Source organism: Rhinolophus sinicus, chromosome 9 (assembly GCF_057876585.1).
Source record: "Rhinolophus sinicus isolate RSI-liver-muscle chromosome 9, RSI-T2T, whole genome shotgun sequence".
Classification (NCBI taxonomy): domain Eukaryota; kingdom Metazoa; phylum Chordata; class Mammalia; order Chiroptera; family Rhinolophidae; genus Rhinolophus; species Rhinolophus sinicus.
In genome coordinates, this window is record NC_142509.1 from 14,241,684 (window position 1) to 14,268,890 (window position 27,207).

Consider the following 27,207-nt stretch of genomic DNA (forward strand, 5'->3'; position numbering starts at 1 on the left):
AGTCCTTGCCTTAGGTGCTGGGCTTCCGGACAGAACTATTATTACTGACGTAGTTGGGGGGTGGGGGTCTGTGAGCAGCTCAGCCTTGGCCGTGACGCCAGCTATCATGGGCTGGGAAGAAGGTGTGCAGTTTGGTAAATCTGGAGGGTTCAGAGTGTCAGAAACGGAAAATCTCTTTTTAGAAAGGTCACTTATTGCCCCAGATCTGCTGGCAAGCCCAGCGCAGTAGCATGATTTCCCTGTAACCACACAACGCCCTCGGCTCTGAAGGAGTCACAGCCAGCTGAGGACAGCATCAGGGCCACAGATCAGAGTAGCAGATGGAGGAGGGGCTCTGGGAGCACACGGTGGGTGGAGGGCCGACGCGTCGCGGGAATTTCCCATGACAACTGGCTGGTGTGGGGTCTGGGTGAAATGGGGAGGGTCCGACTGTCAAGAACGGGTAGCAGTATCCCTTTGTGTGTAATGAGCGGCTCTTCTCTGCTCTGTCATTCAGTGATTGTGTGACCTTACGCAAGTCACACAAGCTGACTGAGTCTCCTATCAAAAATAAGAATAATTCGACTTCTGTGGCTTAATAGGAATATGAGTGTGACTGCAGGAAACACTGGCCTGCTGTGGGGTCAGCACTTGACAGAATCTTGATCTGACTGCAGAGGGGAAGACTTGGTCGCCTGCCTCTTCCATCCTCAGGGGCTTTAGTTCTGCGGAGATCCCAGAGGCCTCAGGGAGACTGGAGCTGAGGATGTCCCCCTGCTTCTCAGCCGTCCCTGCCCAGCCTGGGTTTGGAAGGTAAATGGACAGATTTTGCATCTGCCAAAATCCTTGCTGTGTTTCCCTTTCTTCTGGTGTCGCGGAGGATTTCCACTAAAGCCTCCAACCATGTCTGGATTATTGCTCCAGGCAGCATCAGGGGAATGCGTTCTGATACCAACTCTCATGAAACACCGAAGGCAGAAATACAAACCAGAGCTTAGCGAAGCTGGTAGAGGTGCCCACTGGGGCTGCTGGCAACACGTGGCCGCCTAGCAAACAGCCCGGCCGCAGGGCCGGCAGTCATGGGAGAGGGACCCTGGCTGACCTAAGCAGGGGGCGGTCACGTGAGAGCTCACCTCCTCCATGGAGAGATGACAAACTTGAAGCCCAGAGAGGTTCGATGATTTCCTCAAATCACCCAGTAAAGGCCCCAGGAACCACACAGGCAAACTAGAGCCAAATGCAGGGAGGAGCCTGGCTTTGCAACCAGCCCCTCTGCCACTGAGCTGTGTGAGCTTGGGCAGGTTGCTTAACTCCAAAGTGTCTCTGTTTCCCCGTCTGTGGAATGGGACAATGAGTAACTATTTCACATGAGCAAGGAGCCAGGTCTAGTGTAGGTTCTCAGTGAATGGCAGGCCCCTTTCCAGCACCCTCCCCCTTCTCCCTTCCAGTATTCCTTTCCCTGCCTCATAAGGACACAAGAGGCTTTCTATGAAGGTGTTAACGTCTTACTCTGGTTCTGAGACCTAATTCTGCCTCAAGAGGAGACTCCTGGATTAGGCCAGAGCCAAGTGTGGGGTCAGAGGTCCCCTCAGACCAGAAGAGTCAGGGCTGGTTCTTCCTTCCTGGACTCAGAGGGGAAGACAGGGCAGAGTGTAGGGCCCCGCTCATCCAGGCTGTGCCAACACGTGCCAGCCCCCTTTCCTGCAGGAGGCTCTCCAGGAGGGCAGTACACGATTGCCTGGAACCGCGTGGGGCTAGGGCTGGACAAGCTCTCCATCAAAAAAGGAGAGGAAATTGCAGGCTCCACCCTCCACATTCAAAGCCCTCCAGAATATGCCTCAACCTACCTTTCCAGATTTCCCTGCACAGATCCTGCCTCCCTGCCTCACACGGTGCTCCCCCTTGCCCATTCCTACCCTGGACCTTGACCTAAGTCATTCCTCTCACCTAAAACGCTCGTCCCCTCTATGGACCAGTCCCCAGCATCTCATATGTCTGTCCCACCTCTATTCCCACTTCTTCCATGAAGACATCCCTGGTCAGACCAGCCTCGGTGGCTGTTGGTTGCCCCTTGTGTGTACATCCTGTGCCTCCAACGATGGGGCCTCTGGAAAGCTGAAATGGGCCTGGTGCATCTTTATACCGTCAGCTTTCGTTCATTGTCCAGCCCAGTCAGCAAGTGTTAAGCTCCTACTGTGGACCAGGCATGGCAACAAGTGCCAGGTATAAAAAGAGGACATAGCCACTCTTTTTAAGGTCCCTTAAAATCCAAGGAGACAGGCAGACACATGAGCAGATAATTGTAACACACTTGTGAAGAGAGGCAGGGCACCATGGGAGCAGAGAGGGTGTGTGGGGACAAAGGTTACCCGCGGTGGAAAATGCGAGAATTGTCCAGATCCAGGTGCAGACCCTGATGTGGAGAAAGACACAAATGCCATCCTACTCAGAGGGCTCCCCAGACCCCCACCCGCCGCAGGGCCAAAGCCGCATGGGCCTCCTGTGAACATTACCCTGTTTTCTGTGTTTCTCATCCCTCACCCCCTGTCTGGTCACTTCTGCCCTCCTGCTGGCTTCCTGCTTGATCCACAAGTGCCTTGTTCATGAGAGAAGTGACTGGTGAAATGAGAGAGGGGTCCTGGGGGCAGGGAGCACTCTGCTGAGGAAAAACCCAGTAGAGAGCTAATAAATAAATCAGAGGGATAAAAGCTCAGACAACAAACAGGGGGGATTAGGGAAAGGAGGAACCACAGTCCTGAGTACATGAGGAAGTCATCATTGACAGAACAAGCTGGACTCCCCAGCTCGGACGAAATTTGAGAAATTGGATTTTATACGATGGCTGAGAAGCAAAGCTCCTGAGGACACAAGGGTCAGGCCACCAAATCTTCCCCTCTGCACTCAGATCAAGATTCCATCGAGTACTGACTGCACAGCAGGCCAGCGCTTCCTGAGTCACATTCATTTTCCTATGCTCGCCTGTGTTCGGGAACTAACTACCCTCCCACATGATTAAGCCTTAAGGGCTGTTGGTGGAAAACCCTGGAGGCCACACAACCATGATCATGTTTTAGTGTCTATCTGTTCATCCTCCATGGCCAGTGATGGCTGGCAAGAGGGAGACCTCTCAGAGTCACCGGTGAGCTCTGCCACGGAGGCTTTCCCTGGCTATTGCTTCACAAAAGTGGCGTTTGTCGGGGGACAGGCCTTTAGGTCCGACTGCTCCCTAGCTGTGTGTGGCCTCAATCATGCCACCCTGCCGATCCTCGGAGTTTTCACATGTCAAGTGCAGTCACTTCCTGTCTCTAGGTGTGATAGGATAAAATGAGAAAATGTATGAAAAGCATCTTGCCGGGTAGAAACTTGCTCATGGATAGGGCTGTCCCTTTCCTTCTCAGAGTCAGTAAGCCCAGACCTTTTGCAATATGAGAGGCTGGAATGTTTACAATTCCAAGAACGTGGGCCAGTCTTAGAGACAGAAGAAGCAGGACTCGTGTCAGGTCAGAGGCACAGAAGCCCATTGGATGGGACAGCTTGGCACCAAGTTCAGAGAGCTATGCAGAGGGGGAAGCACACATGAGTATCAGTATAGCCCCTCCCCAGGGCCCACACGCGTGATCCACATACAAGGTCTGACAATTAACTTGATACAACAATGTTGCTGACCTTTTATTAATATCAGAGGGATTATTCATTACGAATTTGTGCCAACTGGACAAACAGTTAACCAAGTTGACTATTTGGAAGTGCTGAAAAGTCTGCATGAAAAAGTTAGACGACCTGAACTTTTCACCAACAATTCATGGCTCTTGCATCACGACAATGCACCAGCTCACACGGCACCGTCTGTGAGGGAGTTTTTAGCCAGTAAACAAATAACTGTGTTGGAACATCCTCCCTACTCACCTGATCTGGCCCCCAATGACTTTTTTCTTTACCCAAAGATAAAGGAAATATTGAAAGGAAAACATTTTGATGACATTCAGGACATCAAGGGTAATACGATGACAGCTCTGATGGCCATTCCAGAAAAAGAGTTCCAAAATTGCTTTGAAGGGTGGACTAGGTGCTGGCATTAGTGCATAGCTTCCCAAGGGGAGTACTTTGAAGGTGACCTTACTGATATTCAGCAATGAGGTAGGTAGCACTTTCTCCAGGCTGAGTTCTTGAACTTAATTGTCAGACCTCTTATACATGTGCACACACGCTTGTCCACACGCCCTGCATGCTCACGCATGCAAGACACTCGTTGCTCATATCTATTCCACAGGGACCTGCACACCCATCTTCTCACCCCATCCACACATATGCGAACACACACACCCATTTTATTAGACGACATACTGAGGTCCATGCCAAGACCCAGATCATTCCTTTCCTAGACACATGAGACAAGGATTCCTCCATGAATCCCCACTTTGCTCTCCTCCTGTTTCAGGAGATGCTGAGGAAGGACCAGCGAATACAGATAGGGACTTAAAAGAGCAGAGAAGCCAGTGGGCACTTCCTGGGCTGCGTGCAACTCAGGCCCCAAACTCCCAAGGGTTGTCTGTCTTGGAGAAGAGAAAACCATCTGCTAAACTTTGGGGAAGTTGGACGAAAGAGGGATCAGTCTTGTTCTGTTCGGCCCCATGAAGCAGATTCAAGACACATGGATAGAAGTAACAGGTCAGTAGAAGATAGGGGAGCTCAATACAAAAGACCGTGAACATTATTTCAGCTCTCCAAAAATGAAAAGCACAGCCTTGCAAAATAATGAGCTCCCCATCACTAGCAGGATCCAAGGGGAAAACGTGTGACTACGTCCTAGAGCGGCTGTCACGGGGATCCTGCACTGGGTGTGAGGGCGGAATTGAGTGATCTCGAAGCTCCTGTCTATGAGAAAAATCTAGAACTGGAAAGTCCCCCATTAGCTACTCTCCCTGAAGGCAAGGATGCAATTTAGAACAGAGGAGGGATGGCCAGTTTCTAAGATGCTGATCTCCAGGTAGGACCCCTCGCCTGGGTTATTAGACCTGCATTGGGCCAACAAGTGCCCCAGACCTTCTGCTTCCCAAAGACCTGGGGTTCCCTGGGCTCTGCCCTCTGCCCCCTGCCGTCAACCTGAGTGCAGAAATCCAGAGGCTGAATTTGTTTCTGGTGACATTTTGATGAACTTAGACCTAAATTCACTCAGCTTATTGATCCTAGAGAAAGTGTTCGTCATTTAAAGACCACCCACCTACATACTTAATCCATGTGCCACACACTGGGTCGATAGGAAATGTGGCCAAGACAAACACGTTGCTGAGCCCTTTATTGAAAGAGGGCTTTGTGACATTCTAGCTCTCCCTTCCTTCCACGCTGTCAGAGCCTTCCCCACATGTGGGGAAGCACCCCCATCGGCTAAGGGCAATCAGCAGGAAAGGCAGGGGTGCTCAGCCTGCTGTGGGCTGACTAGCTATGGGACTCTGAGCCAGCCCCTTGGCCGCTCCAAGCCTCAGTTTTCTCATCTGAGAAGTGGGAGACTAACCCATTATATACGTGACATATAAATGACATAACTGCGTGTGTGTGATGGTGCTCAGCACATAGTAGCTACTCAGTAAACACTTGTCCCCTGTCCTTAGGGGGACTTAATCTGTGGCTTAGAAGTCCCTTGCTCCTCAGCTAATTAAAAAGTGTCCTTTCAATGTGCTTCAGGAAACAAAGCACTAGGGAAGAGAGGAAGCAAATTAACAAGCTTCCATATGCATGTACACCCACACCCAGAACAGCCCGCAGCGCCAGCCCCAGACACAGGCAGGGCCACGGTGAGGCCCCTGACACACTGCCAGCTCCAGGTCAGCTCAAGTGGCAGCATCGTGCACATGGGAGATGGTGAGGCCCAGTAGCTTGTCCCCGTGATGGGGCGCTTTCTACCCCCAAGTGATGCTGCCTAAAACGGAGGCCCAGGAAAGCCAAAGTTGTCTGTATGTCTTACCACGACACCCACAGCAACTAGAACCGACTCACAGTGAGCTCTCGACAAACATGGCATAAATGATGACTGAGTGAATGATGAATAGAAAAAAAACCAAAGATGAAAATCTGAATGGCTTGGAACTTAACTGCATGAGGCTGACCCACATCTGAGGCTGACTTACGGCACATTTCCAGAAAAGGAAGGCAAGGGAAGGTAGAAGAGGCAGAGTCCTGTTCACAAACCACCAGCTAGGTTCTCAGACCTGAGCCCTCACCTGGGCCTCCAGAACTGTCCACGCCTCACGTAGAAGGATTGATGGAGTGCCTGCTGTGCGCCAGGATCTGTGCTAAGTAATAGAGATACGAGGCTCAATAGAGATGGTCCCACCTCAGTCTACAAGGAGAGAGCCCAAGATAATAAACCATCATCGCATCCACAAGATGTCTCGTCGCAAAGGTATCTGCAAGGCATAGGGGTGTCCAGAAAAGGAGGTGCCCAATGCATGGATGAGTGAAAGAAGCCGTTTCCTGAGGGTGGGTAGCAGGAACAGCGTGCTCCAAGGCGGCAGCTGGAATCAGCAGGGCACATTCTCAGAGCTATTCAACGTGACTAGCCCTGTGGGCAGGAAACCGGGCTGGGGAGGGTGGCGTGGCGGTGATCACCTTTGCCACTCAGGGTGCTGCCAGGATGGGAAAGACACAGCTCTGCCCTTGGTGGCTTTGGACAGATCACTTCCCTCCTCTGAATCCTTAGTTTCCTCCTCTGTCCAAGGTTGAATGGGGTGATTTCTAAGTTTCCTTGTGCTTCTAACATCCTCTGACATTTCTGACTAATGCACAAAATCAAATATGTACACAAGACCAGAGGCGTAAGAAAATACACAAAGAAACGTGGGTTAATCTAGTGCAAACAGAGTAAGAACTGAATACGATGGCTATGCTGGCAACTCTTGAAACACCTGTGGCTCCGTCCCCCGGGGGGCACGTCCCAGCTTCCAGAATCCTGTGGTTCTTCCTCTAGCCCTCAAGTGGAAGGGAAGTCTCTCGCTGTGTGAGCTAAGTGCCCCCAGTTGGGGTTACAGAAAGAAGCAGACAGGAGGGCCTTTATGTTGTGCCAGGGGCTGAAGCTGAAATTGAACCTCATTCCACAAAGCTCCCAACACTCAGAAAGAAATGCTTTGGTCAAAAGTAGTAGGAACCCTTCCAGGGCCCTCAGTTCCCTGCAGTTGGCTTTATTTCTAAGCCACAGTCGTCAAGGAAGAGGAGGCCTTCAGACCCAACAAACCTTAAAGCTAGAGGGATCTTAGCGATCCTTTTGGTGAGCGCTAATAGTTTGTGGTGGGGGGAGCACCAGCCCCTTTGAGAATACGTGAAAGCCATAGTGTCTCCCTAAAAAAGGGCATACATACTCAGCTTTCTATGCAAATTCAGAAGAGTGTAAGAACCCCTGACTGGGGTTCCCTAGAAGTCCTCAGACCCCAGGTTAAGTGTCTTGCCCTAGTTCAAACTCTCTATTTGCAAGTGAGGAAACTGAGGCCCAGAAAGAGTAGGTGACTCGCCCAAGATCACCCAGCTAATTAGAGCAGAGCTGGGTCCCCAGGAAATAAGGCCAGCATCTGCCCCACGCAGGGAGGCTCACCTGGTACTTGGCCCCTTAGCAGATGCTGTGGCTCAACTCTGGCAGGGAGCACAGAGAGGAGCGGCAAAGGGGCAACCCGGCTGCAGCAGCCACGTGCTCTGCCCCTGGGAATTGGCTGGTCTCCAGAGCTTGCAGCCTCTGCTACCTCTGACACCCACCCTTCCCTGTGGCCCCAGCCAGAAGGGACTTGGGCAATAGCTCCCCAACTCAGCACCCTCTGAGCAGCCGGCAGGCTCCATTCCACTCACCACACAAAATGTTCCTTAGGGAAAATTGGGGGACTGTGTTTCCTCACTGGGACTCTTAGAGCTCCCCACATCATCACACACTCCTGTGAGCAGGAGATTTGGATTTGCAGTGGTGAAACTCTGTCCCTGGGTGGGCAAACGCTTGGGGTTGCAAGGCGGGGTGGGATGGGGGTGGTGCAGGATTTAATAGAACTCAGGCGGTGAAGTCAGACAGGCCCAGACCCAAATCTTGGCTCAGCTACTTTATGGATGAGCTGACATTTGGCACAGTATTTAACCTTTCCAAGCCTCCATTTCTTCATCTGTACAACCAGGCTCATCATGGCACCTCTTCCTAGGAATAGTATAAGAATTCAATAACGTAATTTATATCAAGTGCTAAACACTGCGCCTGGCAATATATTTTAGCTGTTTTTGTCACACTGCCCAGGGAGTCCCCAGGGTTGTAGGGATGAGATTCACCTTCAGAATCTCACACCCAGCTAATTACCGATACCCTGGTAACGATGGACAGGAAGAAATCCCCCCTCCCACTCTTCCAACTATTTGTCAGAGTGTAGCAGGAGGCGTCCACAGAAACACCTGGAAGACCTTGCTGCTGTTAGCAGATGGTGCCCATGGTGAGGGTGTTTTGTGGGTTTGCCCCCTCTGGAGATTTTAAAGGCAAGTCAGTCCTGACCTTTCTATAATAATTGAATGGCAGTCCTGCCAGGAGGGTCGGGAGTGAACCCCATGAGCTGTCACAGCCATCACCTGCCTAAACTGGACATGTCCTGAGAGGTTCAGCCAGCGTGCTTCTCTGACTGCACCTCTCCAGCGGTCAGCAAAAACAGGATGAGGCATGGAGGGAGAGTGAGTCACCTGCAATGAAGCAGAACCACAGGTGGGAGCCCTCAGGCACATCTGTGAAAGGCCTCCAAGCCAGAACCAGGGTAAACAGCCCTCTCCTCCACTGTTAGAGCTCGGCTGGTGGTAAACCAGCTGGGGGGGGGGGGGGAGTGGCGGGGAAAGAGCCCTGGCTGCAGCTTTTCCACTTCCCTTGGTGTAAATATGCCACTGTGTCTGATTTGAGGCTGCCTGTGTGTGGGGACAGAGTCCCAGAGAGCAGTTTCCAGGCTCTCGGCCTCACGTGGAAAGGTGCTGGTTCGGTTATTAGATGGCCATCAGCTGTAATCAGATGGCCATTCGCTGTGGCTGGGTGGCCATCAGCTGTTACCGGTTAGTCATTAGCCACTAATATAACTGCCGTGGCTACGCTAGAGGGTCGGTCGGTTGGTTGGAAGAGAAGCGGACGGCGGATTGCGGCTAGCAAGTGGGGTTAGCAGGCGTGGAGGGCAGATTAAGGATCATGTGGATCCTACGTCCTGTGTCTCATCCAGCCACCAGCGAGACTGGGGTGCAGGAAGACCCGCTGTTGGGGTACTGGCGGATGTTTGCTTTTGTGTCTCGACCAGCCGCCATCGAGAATATAGTGGTATGACTCCCCTATCTCTGGCTCCACTCATGTTCCTTTTTGGCCTCACCATATCCTGCGTTCTTGTGCGGGGAGTGGGACCAGAGGCCCTGACTGACACTGTGTGACGTCACTGAACACAGAGCTGGGAAGCGATTCACGCAGGTGGCTCTTCCACACTGATGCAGGCCAAGCCAGGGGACTATAATCCCCGGCCTGCAGTGCCCCCTGAGTCCTTGGGAAGAGCAGGCTATGCCCTGGATAGCTTGCCCTGAAGGCGAGATCTTCCTTCTAAGTTGAAACCTACTCCCCTACAAACCCTACCACCTGGTCCGAATTCATTCCCCTACAGCCCTGTGGTCAGTCGTCTCTCTCTCCTACCTACACAAGCCAGTTCCCTCACCTGTGCCTCTTATGGCCACAGTGCCAGATGCTTGCTGGCCTGGCACTCTCCTCTGGGTGCCCCCAGCTTCGCCCATGTGCTACTTAAAGAACGGCTTACACAGCAGGATACCACCCTCCGTATGGTCTGGGCAGTGCCAGGTAGAACATTTCATCACCTGCTTGAACTGGACATGTCATGAGAGGATCTTTATCTGGATCTTCACGTGTTTGTTCTAACTCCTTGACTAATCTACAAGACCCCATGAGTGGGTCTGGACCGTCTGTCTCCCTTCAATGCCTAAAATGTGCCCCGTGCAATTAATAGCTGCTGGCAAGGTTGACAAAGACCATTTTCAGGCCCCTTTGATCTTCTGATTCTGCAAAACACAAACTTTGGAACTATAATGCCATACAAGCCATGGGTAGTAGGCCCCACTAGGACGGCCACGAGCCAGTCCCTCTCCCCGAGAGCTGGCACAGCAGTCCCCAGAGCTGCTGTGGACGTTATCTTTATAACAGTACAGGAGCTCCTGTTCAGAGTCCTCAGGCTAAACCGCATGCTTAGAATATTTTAGTCTTGTCCTAACTTTTAGCACACCCCTGTTCTTTATAGTAATGTATTATGTTGTTCTTTTTCTAACTAATTACCATTTATGGGACACTTACGATGTACCCAGCCTTGGTTCCGAACCTTTGCACAGTTTATAGGAACACATCTCTCCTCACCTCCCAGCTTTTTGCATAAATTATCTCTGATCCTCACCATAGCCCAGGAGGTCTTTATTTCATAGACCGAGGAAACAATGAAGGGGGACCCTCAGATCAAGGGCCAGGAGGCAGTGGAGGGACCACACTACTGTGTGAGGAGTCCCAAGGGCTATGGGATCCATGGCCCAAGCACTCTCTGTCTCAGGAATCAGGAGAGGACCTGGCCACCCCATCTAAAGGAAAGTTCAGGACCTCCTGCTCCCCAGGCCCCTCTGTTTACAGGAACCTCTTGTCTTAGCCCAGGCCACCTGGCTGTGTCCTCTGCCAGAGAACCTTCCCCACATTACCAAAAGGGATAAATCCTCCCATGGTTCAAGCCTGGGCTACCAACCTACTCACACTCACATTGCTTGATATCCTCTGTGGACTGGCCAGAGCCTGAGCCAAGGTCCCTGATGGTTTCTATGAGCAAACAGGTCACAGAAGCACGGGGACACCTACCACCCTTGTGAACTCCATGCTCCAGAACAGAGCAGAAGGGGTCAGCAGGGGCCTGGTCTTTTGTGGTACCACTCATGCCTGCTCCAGGAACTAGTAAACAGCCCACAAACGACCCACCCAGCAGGTTAGTGGGAGCAGGTAGGCAAGGGGGTAGGTGGTAAATAAATAATGTTTTCTCTTCAGGGGAGATTTGTCTAAGGTGTCAGCTGAAGTCTGGAATTCCTTCCCATTCTCCCACCATAATACGTGAGCAGGTGCCTTCTGTCTCCCTCTCATTCCACCCCAGGGTCCTCATCCTCTTCTCAGGAGGGGCTGCCAGGTTGGCTGGCCCCAAATGGGGTCACCTCTCTGGGGCTCAGCTGTTAATGTGGGGGTTTCTAGCAGGCCTACTTGCAATCAGCCCATGCTGGACTGGCCTGGTGGTGAGTAAACTTTCATGTTCTGATTAAGTGATGGCTGTTGCTTCAGAATCATTCCTTTGGATCTGTTTGAGGTTGATTCCTTAATCAAAGCTCTCCAGCTCTCCTTTGCACCCTCTCTGCTGAAAGGTTATCATTAAAGAGAAGAAAGGTGTTTTGACTTCTGATGCTGGGCTGCCAGCTTGGATCTGGGGCTCTAGTGGAGATGGGAGCCTTGTACCCCAAGCCTTGTGTTCAAATCCCAGTTCTGCCATTACCAGCTGGGTGACTTTGAGCAAGTTGGGAACCTCTCTCCTCCTTGGTGACCTCCTCCAGGACCATCTCAGGTGTTGTGAGGTTCAAGGAGAACTTATATTTGATGTGTGAGTCTAAAACTGCAAAGCCCTGCAGGTGTGTTAGCTATTGATACAACCATGTTCTCTGACCCATGTCCCAGTCTTTCAGGATGAGGCCCCTGTCCCTCAGGGGACTTCCATGGAGCTTTCTGGAGCTAGTGGACCCATAAGGCATCGTGGACAAGAACAGGGGGTAGACCCAGCCTATGGAGTGCACCCCAGGCATCTCTCAGAGGCACCCCCAGCCAGTGCTCACCTCATGGAACCACCTCCCGCCACCCTTGCCTCTCCCCCTCTAGCTCCCTCACACCAAGTAGGAGAGACTGCATCTGTGCTTCTTCTGATTTTAAAGGCAAAAGAAACATGGGCAGGGGCTCCGTGTAGCTACACGGAGCGCTGGATAAATAATTACTAAATAAATAAATAAAAATAAACAAAGAAAGCCTCCAGTGAGCTTGAATTGCTGCCGTGCCGAGAGGTAACTGGCAGATTCAATTTAATTATGAGACGCAGAGTTGTAATGGGGTGTGTGAGGCTCGAGGAGGTTCTCAGTAATGAGAGGACAGCAGGGTTCCCTGCCTTCTCTACCGGCGCTTCTCCTGGCCCCGCCACCCACTCACCTCCTCGTCTTGTGGGCAGGGGCAGAAGCCTTGCACTGCCCTGGAGGTCTGGCCAACCCCAGGTCCCTGCTGCTCGCTGGCCTCAGCTCCAAAGACTGCCCATGTTATGATGCCCTGGTGGCCAGCTCTGGCTCAGGAAGCGTGTGCAGAGGTGTAGAGCAGGGCGAGGCCACACACTCACTCATATCCGCCTTCCTGCCGCAGGGAAGGTGTGCAGTTTCTGGATGGACACGACACACATGCAAAGCAAGGCATGGCTACTGGATGAGAATAAGGCAGCTGGGAGCAAACACATGCCCTCCCCTGGCCACCCTCCTGTATGGCTTTGCTACCCGGAAAGTGGAGGGCACCCCCAACGCACTGAGGCTTAACCTGCCCTTTCCATCCCAAGGATCCTAACAGACCCTATAACCCCCAGCACATTTTTTCCTTCTTTCTCCTTCCCTTGTGCCAGGTGCAAGTAGATGTCCCCCTTCACCCTCCCCTGTCCAGCAGGACATGGGCGTGAGGGCAAAGGCTGGCCATTCCCACCTAACTCCATGATAAATCATTTAAAGCCAGCTCGTGGTTTTCTTGAAACATTCTTGGTTAATCCTCAGCTTTTATGATTTTATTGGGGCCATAAATGAGATTTGTAAGCACATAACTAACCAGCAGCAGCACTCGTGCTGCCCTCACACCCAAGTGGGCAGCTTCCTTGCCCTTCCCAACCCCTGCCTCCTGGGGGCCATCTTTCCTCCTCCAGGCATGGACTTACCAGGGGCCTGCCTCCCACGGGGCTTCTCAGTGCCCCAAACCACCTGGTAGCAATGCCCATGACTCCATCAGCCAGCACCCCTAGGGCACACATGGTCCCCTTCTCACCCACTGGGCTATGTGCACAAAACCCAGACTGTATCCTGGCAGACGGCAGAAGTCCCAGTGCTATGAGCTCAGAAAATCACTCAACTTCCCTGAGCCTCACCTGTGCAATGAGGCTAATAATCCATATCTTCATGAATCTGCATGAAGATTAAATCCACAAATCAACCTTATATTTATAGCCTCTTTTTTGGGCCTTTGCTTCCTCAAAGATCTGGGCCTCAAAAGAGTGCAGGGATGAGGTGGGCATGTGGGCAGGGGGGGGGGGGGGGCTTGGCAGGCGTCCTATCCTCTCCATCTTAGTGTTTTTGGCCCTCCTAGAAAAGAGAGAAAAGAGATGGCCTCTTTCTGCTCTGCCTCCCTGCATGACTAACTGGCTGACCAGGTGGGGCCTCCCCAGGGGCTGGGCACACAGCTGTCAAGCATCTGGGCCCCTTCAAACATTAATCACCAACTTCCAACTTTCTTTCAGGAAAAGTCTAAAAGCCTTCTAGGCATATGGCCTTCAGCAGTCCCTGTTCCTCACTGGATAAGTAGATTGATGACAGGCCGGGGGGCGGGAATGGCCTTCGAAGTCCTGCTTCTCTATCATCGTCCCCCACAGAGCTATTAACCCACTGGGAACAGAAATCTTAAATCAGAGATGCTGAGGTAATCTTGTACACGTGATAAAACTCTTTCCCATAAAATTCTTCAACCAACATTATCACACTCCTCCCGACCCCCTGCCCCCTCACAGAGATTATACTAGAAGTCCAAGGAACCGCATTTATAATCCGTTTTACTGGCCCCCACATTTACTAGCTGGATGACCTGAGTGTCATGCGGGAGACCCTGCTCGCTGCGCCATTTGTCGTGCGGGGAGGCCTGCGGGGTCTCTGCTCCCGCTCCCCATACAAGAACGCAGGATATGGTGAGGCCAAAAAGGAACACCCACGGAGCCATAGGTAGGGGAGTCATACCACTATATTCTCTGGCGGCACTATACTCTCACTGGAGGCTGGATACACACTGTCCGCAAACCGCCATCCACGCTTGCCAGCCCAGCCGCCATCTTCTTGCTAGCCCCATCCTTCTTCTCTCCTTCTCTCCTCTCCGTAGCCACAGCAGTTATATTGTGGCCAATGGCTCACTGGTTACAGCTGACGGCCAACTAGCCACAGCTGATGGCCATGCAATCACAGTTGGCCATTTACTACCTGAGCCAGCACCTGTCTATGTGAGGCCGAGAGCCTGGAAACTACTCTCTGGGGCTCCGCCCCCACACTGAGTGAGTGAATATTTGCGTTCTCAGTTTCCTCTTCTATCAGATAGGAATAATAATAGTACTTACCTCGCAGAATTTTTATGATTGAAGTAAATAATGTATGCAAACTGTTTAGCCTGGAGACTAATAAATCCTAAGCAATCAGTAAATGGCAACTTAATTGTGATGGTGAATTAAGTGAGCTTGGCCCCAGGTGGGTGAGCCCTTGGTTCTGCCAGCCAATGGAGGGAGCGAGGCTGGGCTTTGTCCAGCCCCAGGGCGGAGAGCATCCAATGTGTGCAGAGGGGTGTGTAGACTCTGCTGACTGTAGGGCCTGCCTTGATGCCCAGGTGGCCCAGAAGAAAGTCACATTCTGAGTCGGCTGGTGGAATTCGCCATGTTGGAATTCCAAGTAGTTAATCTACTGGGAGAAAGACCCCAGGCAATGTCTCAAGACAGGCACACAGGTATACCAGGTATGGAGTCAGGCACACAGGTGTACTCCAAGGTTTTCCATCACAGCTGAGGGATCCTGGGCAAACCCTTCACCCCTCTAACATGTCCATTTCTTTATAAATAAAGACAGGAATAATAATATATATCTTCATAAGGTCGGGGTGAGGGTGAAACAAAATAAGGAGAATAAAATGCCCACTGCTGCTCGGTACATGCCTGCTGGTTTTTTGTTTTGTTTTGTTTTTTTTGTGCCCAAGATGTATAGACTCGGGCCAGGGGAGCAGAGATTTGGAGAAGCCAAAGAATCGATGACCACATGGGCACCCGATTTCCTTCACGCACATGGGATCTGGGTCCAGTAGCAACACAGACAATCATGGACCCCACAGCTGGTGGTGAGGACTTGCCGCCTGCCTTGACCACACTGTGGACAGGGCTATGCCAGCCAGGAAATGGCATGGCTGAGGCAGCTGAGGAAGGCAGGCCTGGCAAAGGGATACTCTCCTGTTAGTCCTTGCCGTTGCTGTAGGAAGCTGCAGGGCACTTATCATCAGGAGTCTGAAGCAGCTTTGCTCCCTGCAGAAGCTCATGAGGATGGGCTGGAGGCCACAGAAACTTTCTGGAACTATCACGATGATTGTCAGTTCTTCCTAAAACAGGATAACTCGACATGAGCTTTTTATGTAATTAGTTAATTTAAAACTTAATTTAAGACCACAGCTGTTTCAGGTTTCTCTTATAAGAATTTAATTGGTATGTAATAGCATAGTTAATTAAATACAAATCAATAACTTAAAACAACTAATTGATACTTAATCTGAATGGGGGAAAACTTAGTTCTAATATAATTAACTCATATTAAATAAGCAATGAAATAGCAATTACATTTCACAACAACATAAAGTTTATAATTCCTTTAATAAACTTACAACTAGCAAGCAATGAGATTCAAAAATTATGAAACAGGTATTATTGGGCTATTAAACATTTATTATTTGTCCTAGAGGGCCAGAGCCATGCACTAGTCAGGATTAATATACCTTTACTCCACCTCACCTAAGGCGTCTTCCTATAAAGGTTGATCAGAAAGCTGTGGTTTTTGCTGACTTATGTGCAGCATTATTGCCTGGGATGTGAGTAACGATGCTGAACACAGCACCAGGCAGAACCGGTGAAGAAAGCAGGTTAGCAGAATCGAAGTGAGGACTTCCCACACGTGAGACTCCAGCATCCTGCCATTGGCAAGGCAGCTCTGGATGCACACCTGTGAGAGGGGCCGTCAGTTAAGGACACCCAACAAAGCAAAACCCCAGGCCCATCACCCGCCTTCGAGGCCCTTGGTGAGGGCCACCCCACGACCTGAAGCTCCCTTTTCCTCCTCTGGACTCCTACAGCGATTACTACCGTTCATGTGAAAATAACCCATATGCTGCCGCATCTCACGTGTTTTACTGAACTGTTATTTGTCTTGACTTTTATTTACGTTTTCACAACTATACCCATATGCGTAACCAACTAGATTAAAATCTCACTGGGAAAGGAAGCTTGCCCTCATATTTTGTCTTGCTCACGGTGCCTAGAGCTTCATAGTCTTTTGATGAGTCTGTGGGTTGGATTTTATGCCTGTCACATGTTACTAACATGTGCTGGGAGTAGAAGGTGGTACTAACACTAATAACAGAATCCACCCATATCTCCCACTGCTTTTTGTGTAATTCGTTACATAATGAATTGGTCTCCAGACGAAGACATCCACTCTCCAAGGTCAATAAAACTGGTTCAAAATGTATTTCTTCATACCTAAATTCCAGCTCATATAATCATCCCGGACACCTTCTCTCAGGAACCCCATCATCTCACACACAAAAGTGCACCATTATCACCCCAGGGCCTAATCAGCTCCGTTGTCAACTTCCCCGTTCTGACACAGACACCACTCTTCCTCCAATCTTCCCAACTCAAATCCCACCTGGCCCCCTTCCTCGGCTTGAGCCCCTCTGTTACTTAGCCCATTGTCTCTTCTTAGAATGTCTTGCAGCTTCACCGTTTTCTCTCCAGGCCCAGCACCCCTAGTTCCTCAGCCTCGCCTGCTACACCCACTGGCTTCACTCTTCCAATCCATCTGAGTTGTTTCTACCACAGTAACCTTCCCAGAATGTCACCAGTGGTTGGTTACATGACCTTGGATGGGTCATTTCACCTCTCTGAGTGTTCCCTTTCACATCTGTAAAAAAGGGGGGGAAAGCAGGGGGTGGATTTGTTGATCTCTAAACCTAATCTGATATTTCATTTCTACTTATTGACCTCACCCTTTCTTATCAGGTACTTTATTCGAGGCACTTTTCACCAAGTACTGTCTCATTTGATTTTTGTATGAACTGTGTGAGGAGAGTTTTACTGTTAAAGCTCCGAGGAGCCCTGAGGACTGCTCAGTTAAGTGGTGGAGCCAGGCTCCTGCCAGCCTTGGTGGTTTTAAAGCACACGTGGCCTCCCCGTGCCTCCAACACGTCCAGCTGCCATCTTCCCCATGCAGCCTCAGGAACTAGCTAAAGAGCTATTTTCAGCCCCTCCACTGCTCTCCTGTGTCAAGGTAGCAAGGAAATAGAGACTCTGAATGTCCCCGTGAGGAAGCTCAGGGTCCTTTCTCTTGCTTTTTGATCTTAGGCTGTCTTCACAGAGCTCGAAGAGAGAGCAGATGCCACCAGGAGTATTTCAATAGTCTCTCCACTGCCCTCCCTTGTCAGGCTTCCTTTCCCCCATCTATCATCTGCACCAGTGATAAAATGATCTTCATAAGACGCAAGTCTGGCCTGTCTGTCTTCGACTCAGCACTCTGTAGGAAAAGTCCAGACTCCTGGGCGAGGCCCCTCAGATCCCCGCAGGACCTGGCCCTGGTTATGTCTCCTGCCTTCTGTCATTTCCTCTGCTCCTGAAATCTTTGCTATAGCCACACCCAAACTGCTTCTCAATAACACTCGATTTCTTGTTGATAGGCTTCTGGGGACCTGCTCGAGTCTCATAACTTCGGGCGGGAAAGGGTTAGTGTTCAGCAAGAAGCCCTGAACCTTTGGGATCAGGCAAGTTGAGGACGGGAAGCCCCAAGGGCACTGGACAGCCTCAGAAATGGGGAGGTCACAGGAGCTGGCACACGTCCACTGTCACCAGGTCTACCCACAGTTACTCAGAGCTCAGTAGTTTCTGCCTAGGGTAATAAGTAAGCACTATCCTGATCAACACATTCCTCACACTGGCAGCAGGAATGCTGAAGGAATCCTGATTGCCATCAAGGGCTCCTGAGCATGCAGACATAGGGCCAGCCCTCGCTCCATACCTCCCCTCTTTCCCATCATCTCTTGTGCCCACCACCCCCACTGTCCCATTGAGCAATCCTACTGGCTATTCTCAGGTCAGTTGGTGTCCTTTGATGAGCCTTGTGAGCAGTCATGTGATACTGTTCTACAAGTCCCTGCAGACAGTTCTGGGACCTACTGGACCAGCTTCCCAGAATCGGGCCAAGGGAAATAGCCAGGCCCTATGAGAAGACACGCTCCTCTCTACCTCCTGTCTGTATTAGTTTGCTAGGGCTGCTGTGACAAAGTACCACAGAGTGAGTGGCTTAAATATCAGAAATGCACTGTCTCCCAGTTCTGGAAGTCCAAAATCAAGATGTCAGCAGGGTTGGTTCCTTCTGTGGACTATGAGAGAAGGATTTCTTCCAAGCCTCTCTTCCTGGTTTGTCAAAGTCCATCTTTATGTTCATATGGCATTCTCCCTGTATGTGTGTCTATCTCCAATTGTCCTTTTTTATGAGGACACCAGTCATATTAGATTAGAACCTCCCCCAAGGACCATTTTCACTTGATTACCTCTGTCAAGTCCCTATCTCCAAATAAAGTCACATTCTGAGGTGTTGGGCTTAGAACTTCAACTTAGGATTTTGGGGGGACGTAGTCCCACCCCCTGTCCCAGCCAGGACCACTGATCTCTGCTGTCTGTTCTCTGGTGTGTCTTGATTCACAGTATTGGCAGCCCTGGGATCCCAGACCTCACCCTGAGAACTAAGCCAGAAATCAGACCTGGATTCGAGCCTGAGCACTATTACCAACTAGTGCTTTGGCCTTGAAGTGTCATTTTACTTCTCTAAGACTCCAATTCTGAAAACAAAATGAGGGAAATAATTTCTGCCTTGCATACTTCACAGAGCTACTGTGAGCATCTAATGAGATAGTGAATATGACAGCCTCATGAAAAAAATAAGTATTTCACAAACGTGAAGTAATATTACTGTATCATTGTTATTACTAGTCAGAATAAAGGACCCTACGGCTAGAAAAAGTCCCATCCTCACCCTCTGAAACTGAAGGAAAACCGTTCCATTTCTAAGGCTTCTTATTCCTCCCAAGAGGACATCTCATGTCTCCTAGATTCCTGTTCCAATGAATTACAACTTTCATTCATTCTGCAACTATCTTCATCTAACCCAGTCCATTGCGCCACGGTGAAACCCACCTGCTTTTATTCTGATCTGAGTATGGGAAAACTGATCACTACCCAATATTTTTTAGTCAGCCCTTTCAATGTCAGCAGACATTTCCTGAGCACTTGCCATGTGCCAGGCACTGGGCATGGGACCAGGGGCTCAGAGTTTAAGAAAAGAAAAAACAAGGCAGCATCCAGACCTTTTGTTTGCTCACAGTCTAGAGGCCAGGAGTTCCTGGAGTGAAATCTTTCCTTCTCCCTAAGAAACATCCCCTTTCCCAAGACATGTTTCCTTTATTCCCTAAAACTTTGTCTTCTTCAGACGGTGCCCTCCACACCCCCATCTGCACGGGACCCTGGTCTCTTTGCTGTGAACTTTCATTTTAAGCCAGGATGACTTCATTTCACGTTGGTCATTATCCATGGACACCTTTGGTGCATCTGCTAGTTCTGCCACTAAGTGCTCAGCCAAACGCCATAGCCCCCAAGTCTACATAGAGAAGACCCCTTCGTCTTGTTGTTCTAAAATCGGCTTTTGTGACCTGACTCCACCATCCGTCCCAATGCCATGTGACTAGGAAGGTGGCAGTCCAGTGGCTGGTCTAGCTCACAAATTGAAGATTCCTGTTCTTTCTGTCACATTCCATCACTTCTTCCCCAATAGCCAGGTGAGTCTGGTGTGGGGGAGTTTCCCTACACCAAAGCGGTTAGTTCCTGCTTCCCCTGCTTCTCTCTCTGGTCAGTATCTTTGACAATACCCTACCTCCCCACCTGTGTTTCCAGAGTCTCCTCGCCTCCTCACTTTCAGCCCTGCTTGCATGCTTTCTCATTTGGATCTAGTGAGCTCTAATTTAGCTCTGGCAAATCTTTCCAAAACACATCCCAAATTTTCATATATGGCTAGCTAGCTAATTCTCACTTCACTAATCCTCCAACCCACCTGTTCTTATAAAGATCCCAGAGGCTTCTCCCCACTTCTCAGTAAAGACTCTGTCAGAGAGCCCTCTCGCTTAATAACTTTCTGCAGTGTGCTTATTAGCTCCTTGTAATGTAGCTGCCTAAATAATTAAGACTAACCCACACGTGTCAAATTAAATGAGCCAAATACATTGAGAAATTGTCTCGTCCTCCATTTCTTTTATTAATCCGTTTTTTTAACTTCTTTTCCTGGTCATTTGCAAAAATCAAACATGGTCAGTGAGGCTCTTATTCATAATAACTATATGTGTGGCCTCTTTCCTCGGGCAATCATCCTGGGGAGGAAGGCATCCTATTATGTTGACAACAGACACATGGAGTTGGAGTGGCAGAGACAGCCAACATAGATCGTCTGGACTCAACAGGTTGTCCACACTCTCAAAATCTTTAGGAGAATTATGCCCCCTCCATTTCCCTGGGAATTTAGGGGACTGCCCAGGAAGACCAACAGGAATTTTGGCCTAAATTCATCCAGCACTTTTTGCCCCCACACTCCAGGGCTCCCCTGGGCTCAATCCAGGAACCCAAGCTCCCCTTCTCACTAGGAGCCGCTGCTAATGTGCTTTAGATGGACATGAAAAGTCAATGGAAAATGTAATAAGAATCGTCAGAAGTTGTATCATTCTGATGGTGAACAATCCGCATGCAATTATAATGGACTGGCTACCTCTGCCTGTCGTCAGCATGTTGAGATTTCAATACAGTCTCAGGCAAGAGGCTATTGTTCCCGGGAGCTCAGTGCCTCCTCACAGCTTGTACTTCTGCCGGACCCCTCCTGACATGCTGCATTCCTGCCTCTTGAAGATGGTTGTTAGAAAGAATCCACAAATATAGTAAGTAAACATCAAAGGGGCTTTGATCCACTTGGCCCTCGACAGAGCAGGAGCCCCTAAAGAAAGGGCCAGGGCCTTGGATGAGGGAACTTAACATCGTCAATTTGGGTGCCTGAGATGTAAGGCTGTTTGAAGTGAGGGTGGTTTGGCTGAGCCTTCAGATGACTGAGCGTGGAAGGAAAGAAAAAGAAGTAAGTGCCTTTGGATAAGGCACACTAAGATCTGCTTCTCTGCTCTTTACTGATAGTCAATAAACCGCTTTAAAAAATCAAGAGATCAAAGCTAGAGACCTCCCTGGGCCATGGCATTCTGCTACCACCTGCCACACTGTTTTTCTCTGGGGAAAAAGCCCCTAAGCTTGACTCATGTATCTCTCATGGGCCCTGTGCTCCCTTTCATCCTGCTACTCATGGAGGGTGGACTGGGCAACAAGAGGTGGACGGAGACAGAGGGAGGAGGATCAGCCCATCCTGTCACTCTAACAACGTACTAACGCCCAGTGTTGTGGGGGGAGTTGCTGTGACACACTGCTCAGTGGGACACTCTTTCTCCGAGAAACCAATGGAGAGAGCACCTGGGTACCCAGAACGCCTGACAAGGCTTGGAGAAGGCGCAGTCACATTCCATCTTCTAGAAATAATACCCTTTATCCATTTACCCAGTTTAGGGCAGCTGTCACATTTGTTCGACTTCTAAGCAAAGAGGTGGGGGCGGGGAGTCTAAAAGAAAGACGGGAAGCCGTTTAGCATCTTTGAACTTCAATTTTCTCATCTGCATCATGTGAAAAGCGGTGACCATTCTGCCTACCTCATAGGGTTGATGTGGGGGTCAAAGAGAAACGTGGTGTGGAATTACTTCAGAACCCAGAAAGTGCTTACGACTAATCAGGATGAGAGAAACACCAGAGAAGAAAGCTTGCTGCTTGTGAGGCAGATATACTCCAGTCCAACACTCACACACAGTGGGCACTGATCTACAAAATACTGTGGGGGAAAGAAAGAGTCTCTTGCATTTCCTACCTAGAATTGCTCTAACTTGTTTTTCCTATTGGATCAAAGTCTTTGGGACTACAGTCTGTGTCATGTGTCTCTTAGCCATTCCAACCCCTGAGTTCCTCCTCGCTGACTCTACACCTGAGAAGTGCTCGATAATGGTGCTGGATTGTACCTGAATGTAAGAATGCACAAAATCCCCAGCCATCAAAACCTACTCTCTCCCAAAAGGCACGCTCCTATCTTTACCTCGACCCCTGTGTGTTCCCCCAAGTCCACCCATCACTTCCTCATCTTGCTGAGGCGCCCTCTGTGTCTGGTTGCTCTGCTCCATCCTGGACATCACTGGCTGGACTTGTCTTTTCTTTGGCAGGCCTGACCACAATGCCAGAGTTATCATGGCACAGTCCCTAAGCCTGGGCTATATTGGGCCTCATGAACCTATGGGTAGTGGTTTTGAGTGAGCACTGTGGATCCAGACTGCCTCACTTCAAACTTCTGGCTCTGCCACCGACTAGTTCTCGCATGTAAGACAGCTTACTTAATACATCTGTAAAATGGGTAATGGTATGTACCTCATAGGGTTATTATAAGAATCAAATGAGGAACGACTGGCTTAAGATTATGCCTGGACCATAGTAAGTGCCATGTAAATGTTTGTTAAGTAAATAAGTAGCTCTGTCTATAAGAGCAACAAGTATCACACCCCCTGCACATGGAGTTCACTGACCCCAGACCCATTCCTGGCTCATCCACCTATGCTTTTCTTGCAGAGCTGGGCCTCCAGAAGAGAGGATGCTGTCTGGTGCTGGGCTACATGGCCAAAGACAAGTTTCGGAGAATGAATGAAGGTCAGTGAGAACCTGCCCACCCTCTCAGGGTTAATGTGGAAGGAGGGAAGCTATGCCCCACAACTATGGTACCAGGAAAAACAACCTGAGACATCTCAGAATGGACAGTGGGCAGATGAGTTTGATTTCCATGAAGCCATTCATATAGTAATGTGAGGAGTTGCTAATGCCTGAAACACAGTATGGTGACTCATGAGCATTTTTCCTTATGCTATCTTTCCTCCTCCCTTTGTCTCCCCTCCTTCTCTTCCTCCTGCTTCCCTATGTTTTGTTTCCCACCCACCTAGCCACCACAATTAAATCTGCTTTTATTATCTTTTCTCATCCAGACCTCTCTACCTTTCTCCTCAATCATTCACACTTCTTAAACGCCTGTTGAATAAACAGCACCTGACAGGGAACTTGGGAGAACACTAAAGAAGAATAAGGCAGAGTTTTTATTCTCAAAGAACTAACACTTGGAAATCTGCCCTCTTTTCCAGCTCCATTGACCCTGTGTCTCCCTCTTCCTCATGGGCCATTCTGCCTTCCTCTTGCACGGAGTCTTTCCTCTGAGACTTGACTGAGTCACACAAAGCTTGGGAAAGGCATTGACATTGACGTGGAGGCTGGGATGTGAAGGAGTGCTGTCACTTATGGGCCCGCTGTAATAAAGAGCCAATCCCCTCATCCCCAGCCATCTGTCTCCGTGCAGCTAATAACCCTTTCCATCAGATGCCACAGATTGTCAGGATTCAAAAGTAGATAAACAATGGCTGGGGATGCCATTTATTCATTAAAGTCAGACAAATGAAGCCCTGGCTTCCCACCAGCCCAGCTTGCAATGAACTGGGGCCCTCCCCTCCCAACGCCCTCACCTGTACCATCTGTATTCCCAGAGTTATACCATAGCATAGGCCCTGTGCCTTTTTCCTATGCTCCTCAGCTGGCTCTCCTCCCAACCCACAGTCCATGACACCCACACCCTCTTGTGCTCCCCAGACTTAATGCCTTGCCAGCTATAAGTTTGTTACCAGCACCCATCATGGTGACAGTTTGACAAGAGGTGGGCCAACACAATTAAGCACAAGTAGTATCACCTCCCCCATTTTGCTGCCTATCTGTGTAAGAAGGCAGCAGCAGCAGCAAGATGCCACTTCTCGTTTGTGGGAGCCCCAGGGCTAAGCACGGCCAGGTTTGGGGGCTGCATTTTCTGCATCCTGACAATCAGTCTCCCTTCCTGACTTTTCTCTTCCTCAGCCTACCCCCTCCACTCCCAATACAGCCTGCATGAGAGTGCGAGGCAGTAACTTCTAATTTGTGGGAACTGACAGGGTGCCTCTGTCCGTGGTGCTGAATAGACACATTCTCTTGCTGGCGATGCTCATTAGAGAAGCTGAAACAAGGTTCACGGGGATTGGGAAAGCCAAAAAGTCAGGAGCTGGGCTGGATTTCAAACCTCAAGCTCCGAGTGGAAGGATACTTACTCTAGATCCTGGGGCCTACAAAGAACCATATCACGTGGCTCATGAACGTGATTTGACTCCCCCCACCTTTCACAAGTGGCTAAGAGGTGAAGGGTCATGGTAGTCAGCTCTTGCTGCTATAACAAAACAAAACAGTCTGGGGGCTTACACAACAGAAATTTATTTCCTCACAGTTCTGGAGACTGAAAGTTCAAGATCAGGGTGCCAGCATGGTCAGGTTCTTGGGAGAGCTGTCTTCCTGGCCTGCACACGGCCACCTTCTCACTGTGTTCTCACATGGCAAAAAGAGGGCAAGCCCTCTGGTGTCTCTTCTTATAAGGATAACAATACTATTGGATCAGGGCCCTACTCATATGACCTCATTTAACCTTAATTACTTCCGTAAAGCCCCTCTCTCCAAGTACACTGGAGCTTTAACATATGAATTGGGAGGGGCGGGGACACAATCCAATCTATAGCAAGGGGTCTGAATGCATTTACCATAGCAGAAAAGTACAATAGTAATACTCAGAACCAGGAATTAGGAAAATGGTAAGAAAAAGAAATTCAGCACCAGGTAGAGAGGCGCTTTTTAGGTATTGTTTAAGTAAAGAAAGAAGGGGGTCAGGGAGGACCAGAAGAGGACTCAGAAACAAGACCAGAACCTGATTACTTCTGAGGACAGTTAGCCTTCTTTTGTGCAACAACTAAACTAAAACAGCTCTTTAAAAGTTTTTTTTTTCGTTTTAAAATAGGAAGATACAAAACAATGTCTATTCTCTCTGAGCTCCCCCTTCAAACATGTACAAGTACAAATCCACACAAATGGGTTATTCCTTTCAACCTATTACGGTTGATTTGGTTAAGAATGATAGATCCCATGTGTCTTACCCCAATTTATACCCTCCCCCTAGTGAAGATTAATGAGAATCAAGCAAGGTGTTCAGAAAGAGGGAGGCAGCAGAGGCCGTCAACAACGGCTCAGAACAGCCAGGGTAAGCGAGCAGTTAACGCCACACCCCTGCCTCCCTCTCTGCATATGGTTCTCAACCCCTCCCAGATGCCCCAACACATACATGCATGCACATACTTACACAACCACACACACACAAAGTAGCTGCTGCTGCTTCTGGGTAAAGAAGGAGGGGAGAGGGTGGTAAACAAGCTAAACCACCATGTATGAATTGTTACAAATCTCAACTAACAAGGAGGAGACAGAATAGGAGGGGTGAGACAATGAGGCAGAAGGAGAAAAGCAGAAGGGGGGTCAGCTTTGACTCTGGACGGGTAGAGAAGAGGAAGGGACCTGGGGGACGGGGAAGGCTCCTCTGCTCCCCCTCCAGCCAGTCTTGCTTCCCTATACACTTTTTGCCACATTTTTTTCTCTTTCTAAAGCTCACGTGCCCAAACTCCACATGTCTGTAGATAAGAAAAGGCATCAGCAGGCATGGGGAGCTATTTTACGGTTTATAATTATCTTGTAACAATATTCAGAATAATTATAACTTCCACATATTAATAATTGAACTGGAATAGCAGCCATGACATAGCTCAAGAAACAGAAATTTCTGTCCATACTGCACCATACACCTTGGTATAAATTAAACAATTGGTAAAGTATTACAAAATAAAAATAAGAAATAAATTATGTTTCTCCCAGATGCTGGAATTAGTGAGATATTGGAACAATTAGCTGCCTCCTTCATTAAAGATAAGGTGGTGATCATTATATTTCCAATTTAGAATAAGTATAAAAATCTTACTTCTGCTGTATTAAAGCGTATTTGTTCTGTTTAACAGTATCTAATAGGCTGTCTATCACCCGGGAAGAAATGGTTCTCTGTTTCATTTGTTTCCTTATTAGTCTGGTATCTTTTTATTTGCTTCACCCGCCACTCGCCCCCTCCTTGCTACATCCCTCAAAAATAACAGCTTGAGAAGAAGCAAGAGGAAAATAATGAATGAACAGGAGCTTTATAGATCTGGGGTTTATCATAAGCTAGAGTAATCGCAATTGGTGCTGTTAAACTACACAAAGCAATAAAGAGAAAACACTATTCAAAGATTGTTTAAGGAGGCATGTGATAGTCAATGAGAGTTGCTCTATTTGGGAGCGCTTAATAGCTTCTCGGATAGAATTTGCAACATCTGCAGGAATGAAGGTGGTTAGTAATATGTGGTGTGTGTGTGAGTGTGTGTCTGTGTGTGTGTGTGTGTGTGTGTGTTCTTTCCTGTTTGAACTCAATACATCTGCAGCACCTAATGGAGATATGAACAAAAATTAATGAAGGGCAGACAAGAAAAGAGGAAATAAAGACAGACTAGGCATAAGCATATCAGATCTGTTTGACATAATAGTCTTCATGTGATTAAGTACATGGTGCTTTAAATGGACACTGCTGGGAGGAGATCATTTATTTATTCATCAAACATTCATTGAATACCTACCAGAAAAATAAACCAATTTTAGCAGTTCCAGGCATTGTTCTAAGCACTGGGCTATAAAAGTAAGACTAGTCCCAACCCTCAAGGAGCTCACGATAAAAACACACAGATCCCCCAATATTACTGTCACCTCCATGAAGAGACTTAAATTAAAGACCTCTCTTCCCCCACCATTACGCTTCATTAGGGCCACCAACCTATTTATTCTGTGGCACTTACACTAATTGGTAATTATTCAGACTGTCTGCCCCACCTAAAAAGTTAGCTTCAGGATGGCAAAGAGCCACTCCCTCTTTTCCTTCTCTGGCCCTTAGCCCAGTGTCTCCCACCAGGAAGTACTCAGTCAAGTTTAATTTAAGTAATTAACTAGTGCCATGGCGGACAATACAGGA

At 49.1% G+C, this 27,207-nt stretch overlaps 1 protein-coding gene across 5 annotated transcripts in view; it reads left to right on the forward strand.

Moving 5' to 3' along the window:
• The window catches only part of KIRREL3 (kirre like nephrin family adhesion molecule 3), a 563,596-nt gene that overhangs the window by 414,457 nt on the left and 121,932 nt on the right, over window positions 1-27,207 (forward strand). For all 5 annotated transcript variants that reach the window (XM_019710496.3, XM_074321188.2, XM_074321190.2 and 2 more), the window contains exon 3: window positions 22,848-22,925. In XM_019710496.3, the coding sequence (XP_019566055.2) occupies window positions 22,848-22,925 (78 nt within the window). The remainder of the gene's footprint in view (window positions 1-22,847; window positions 22,926-27,207) is intronic.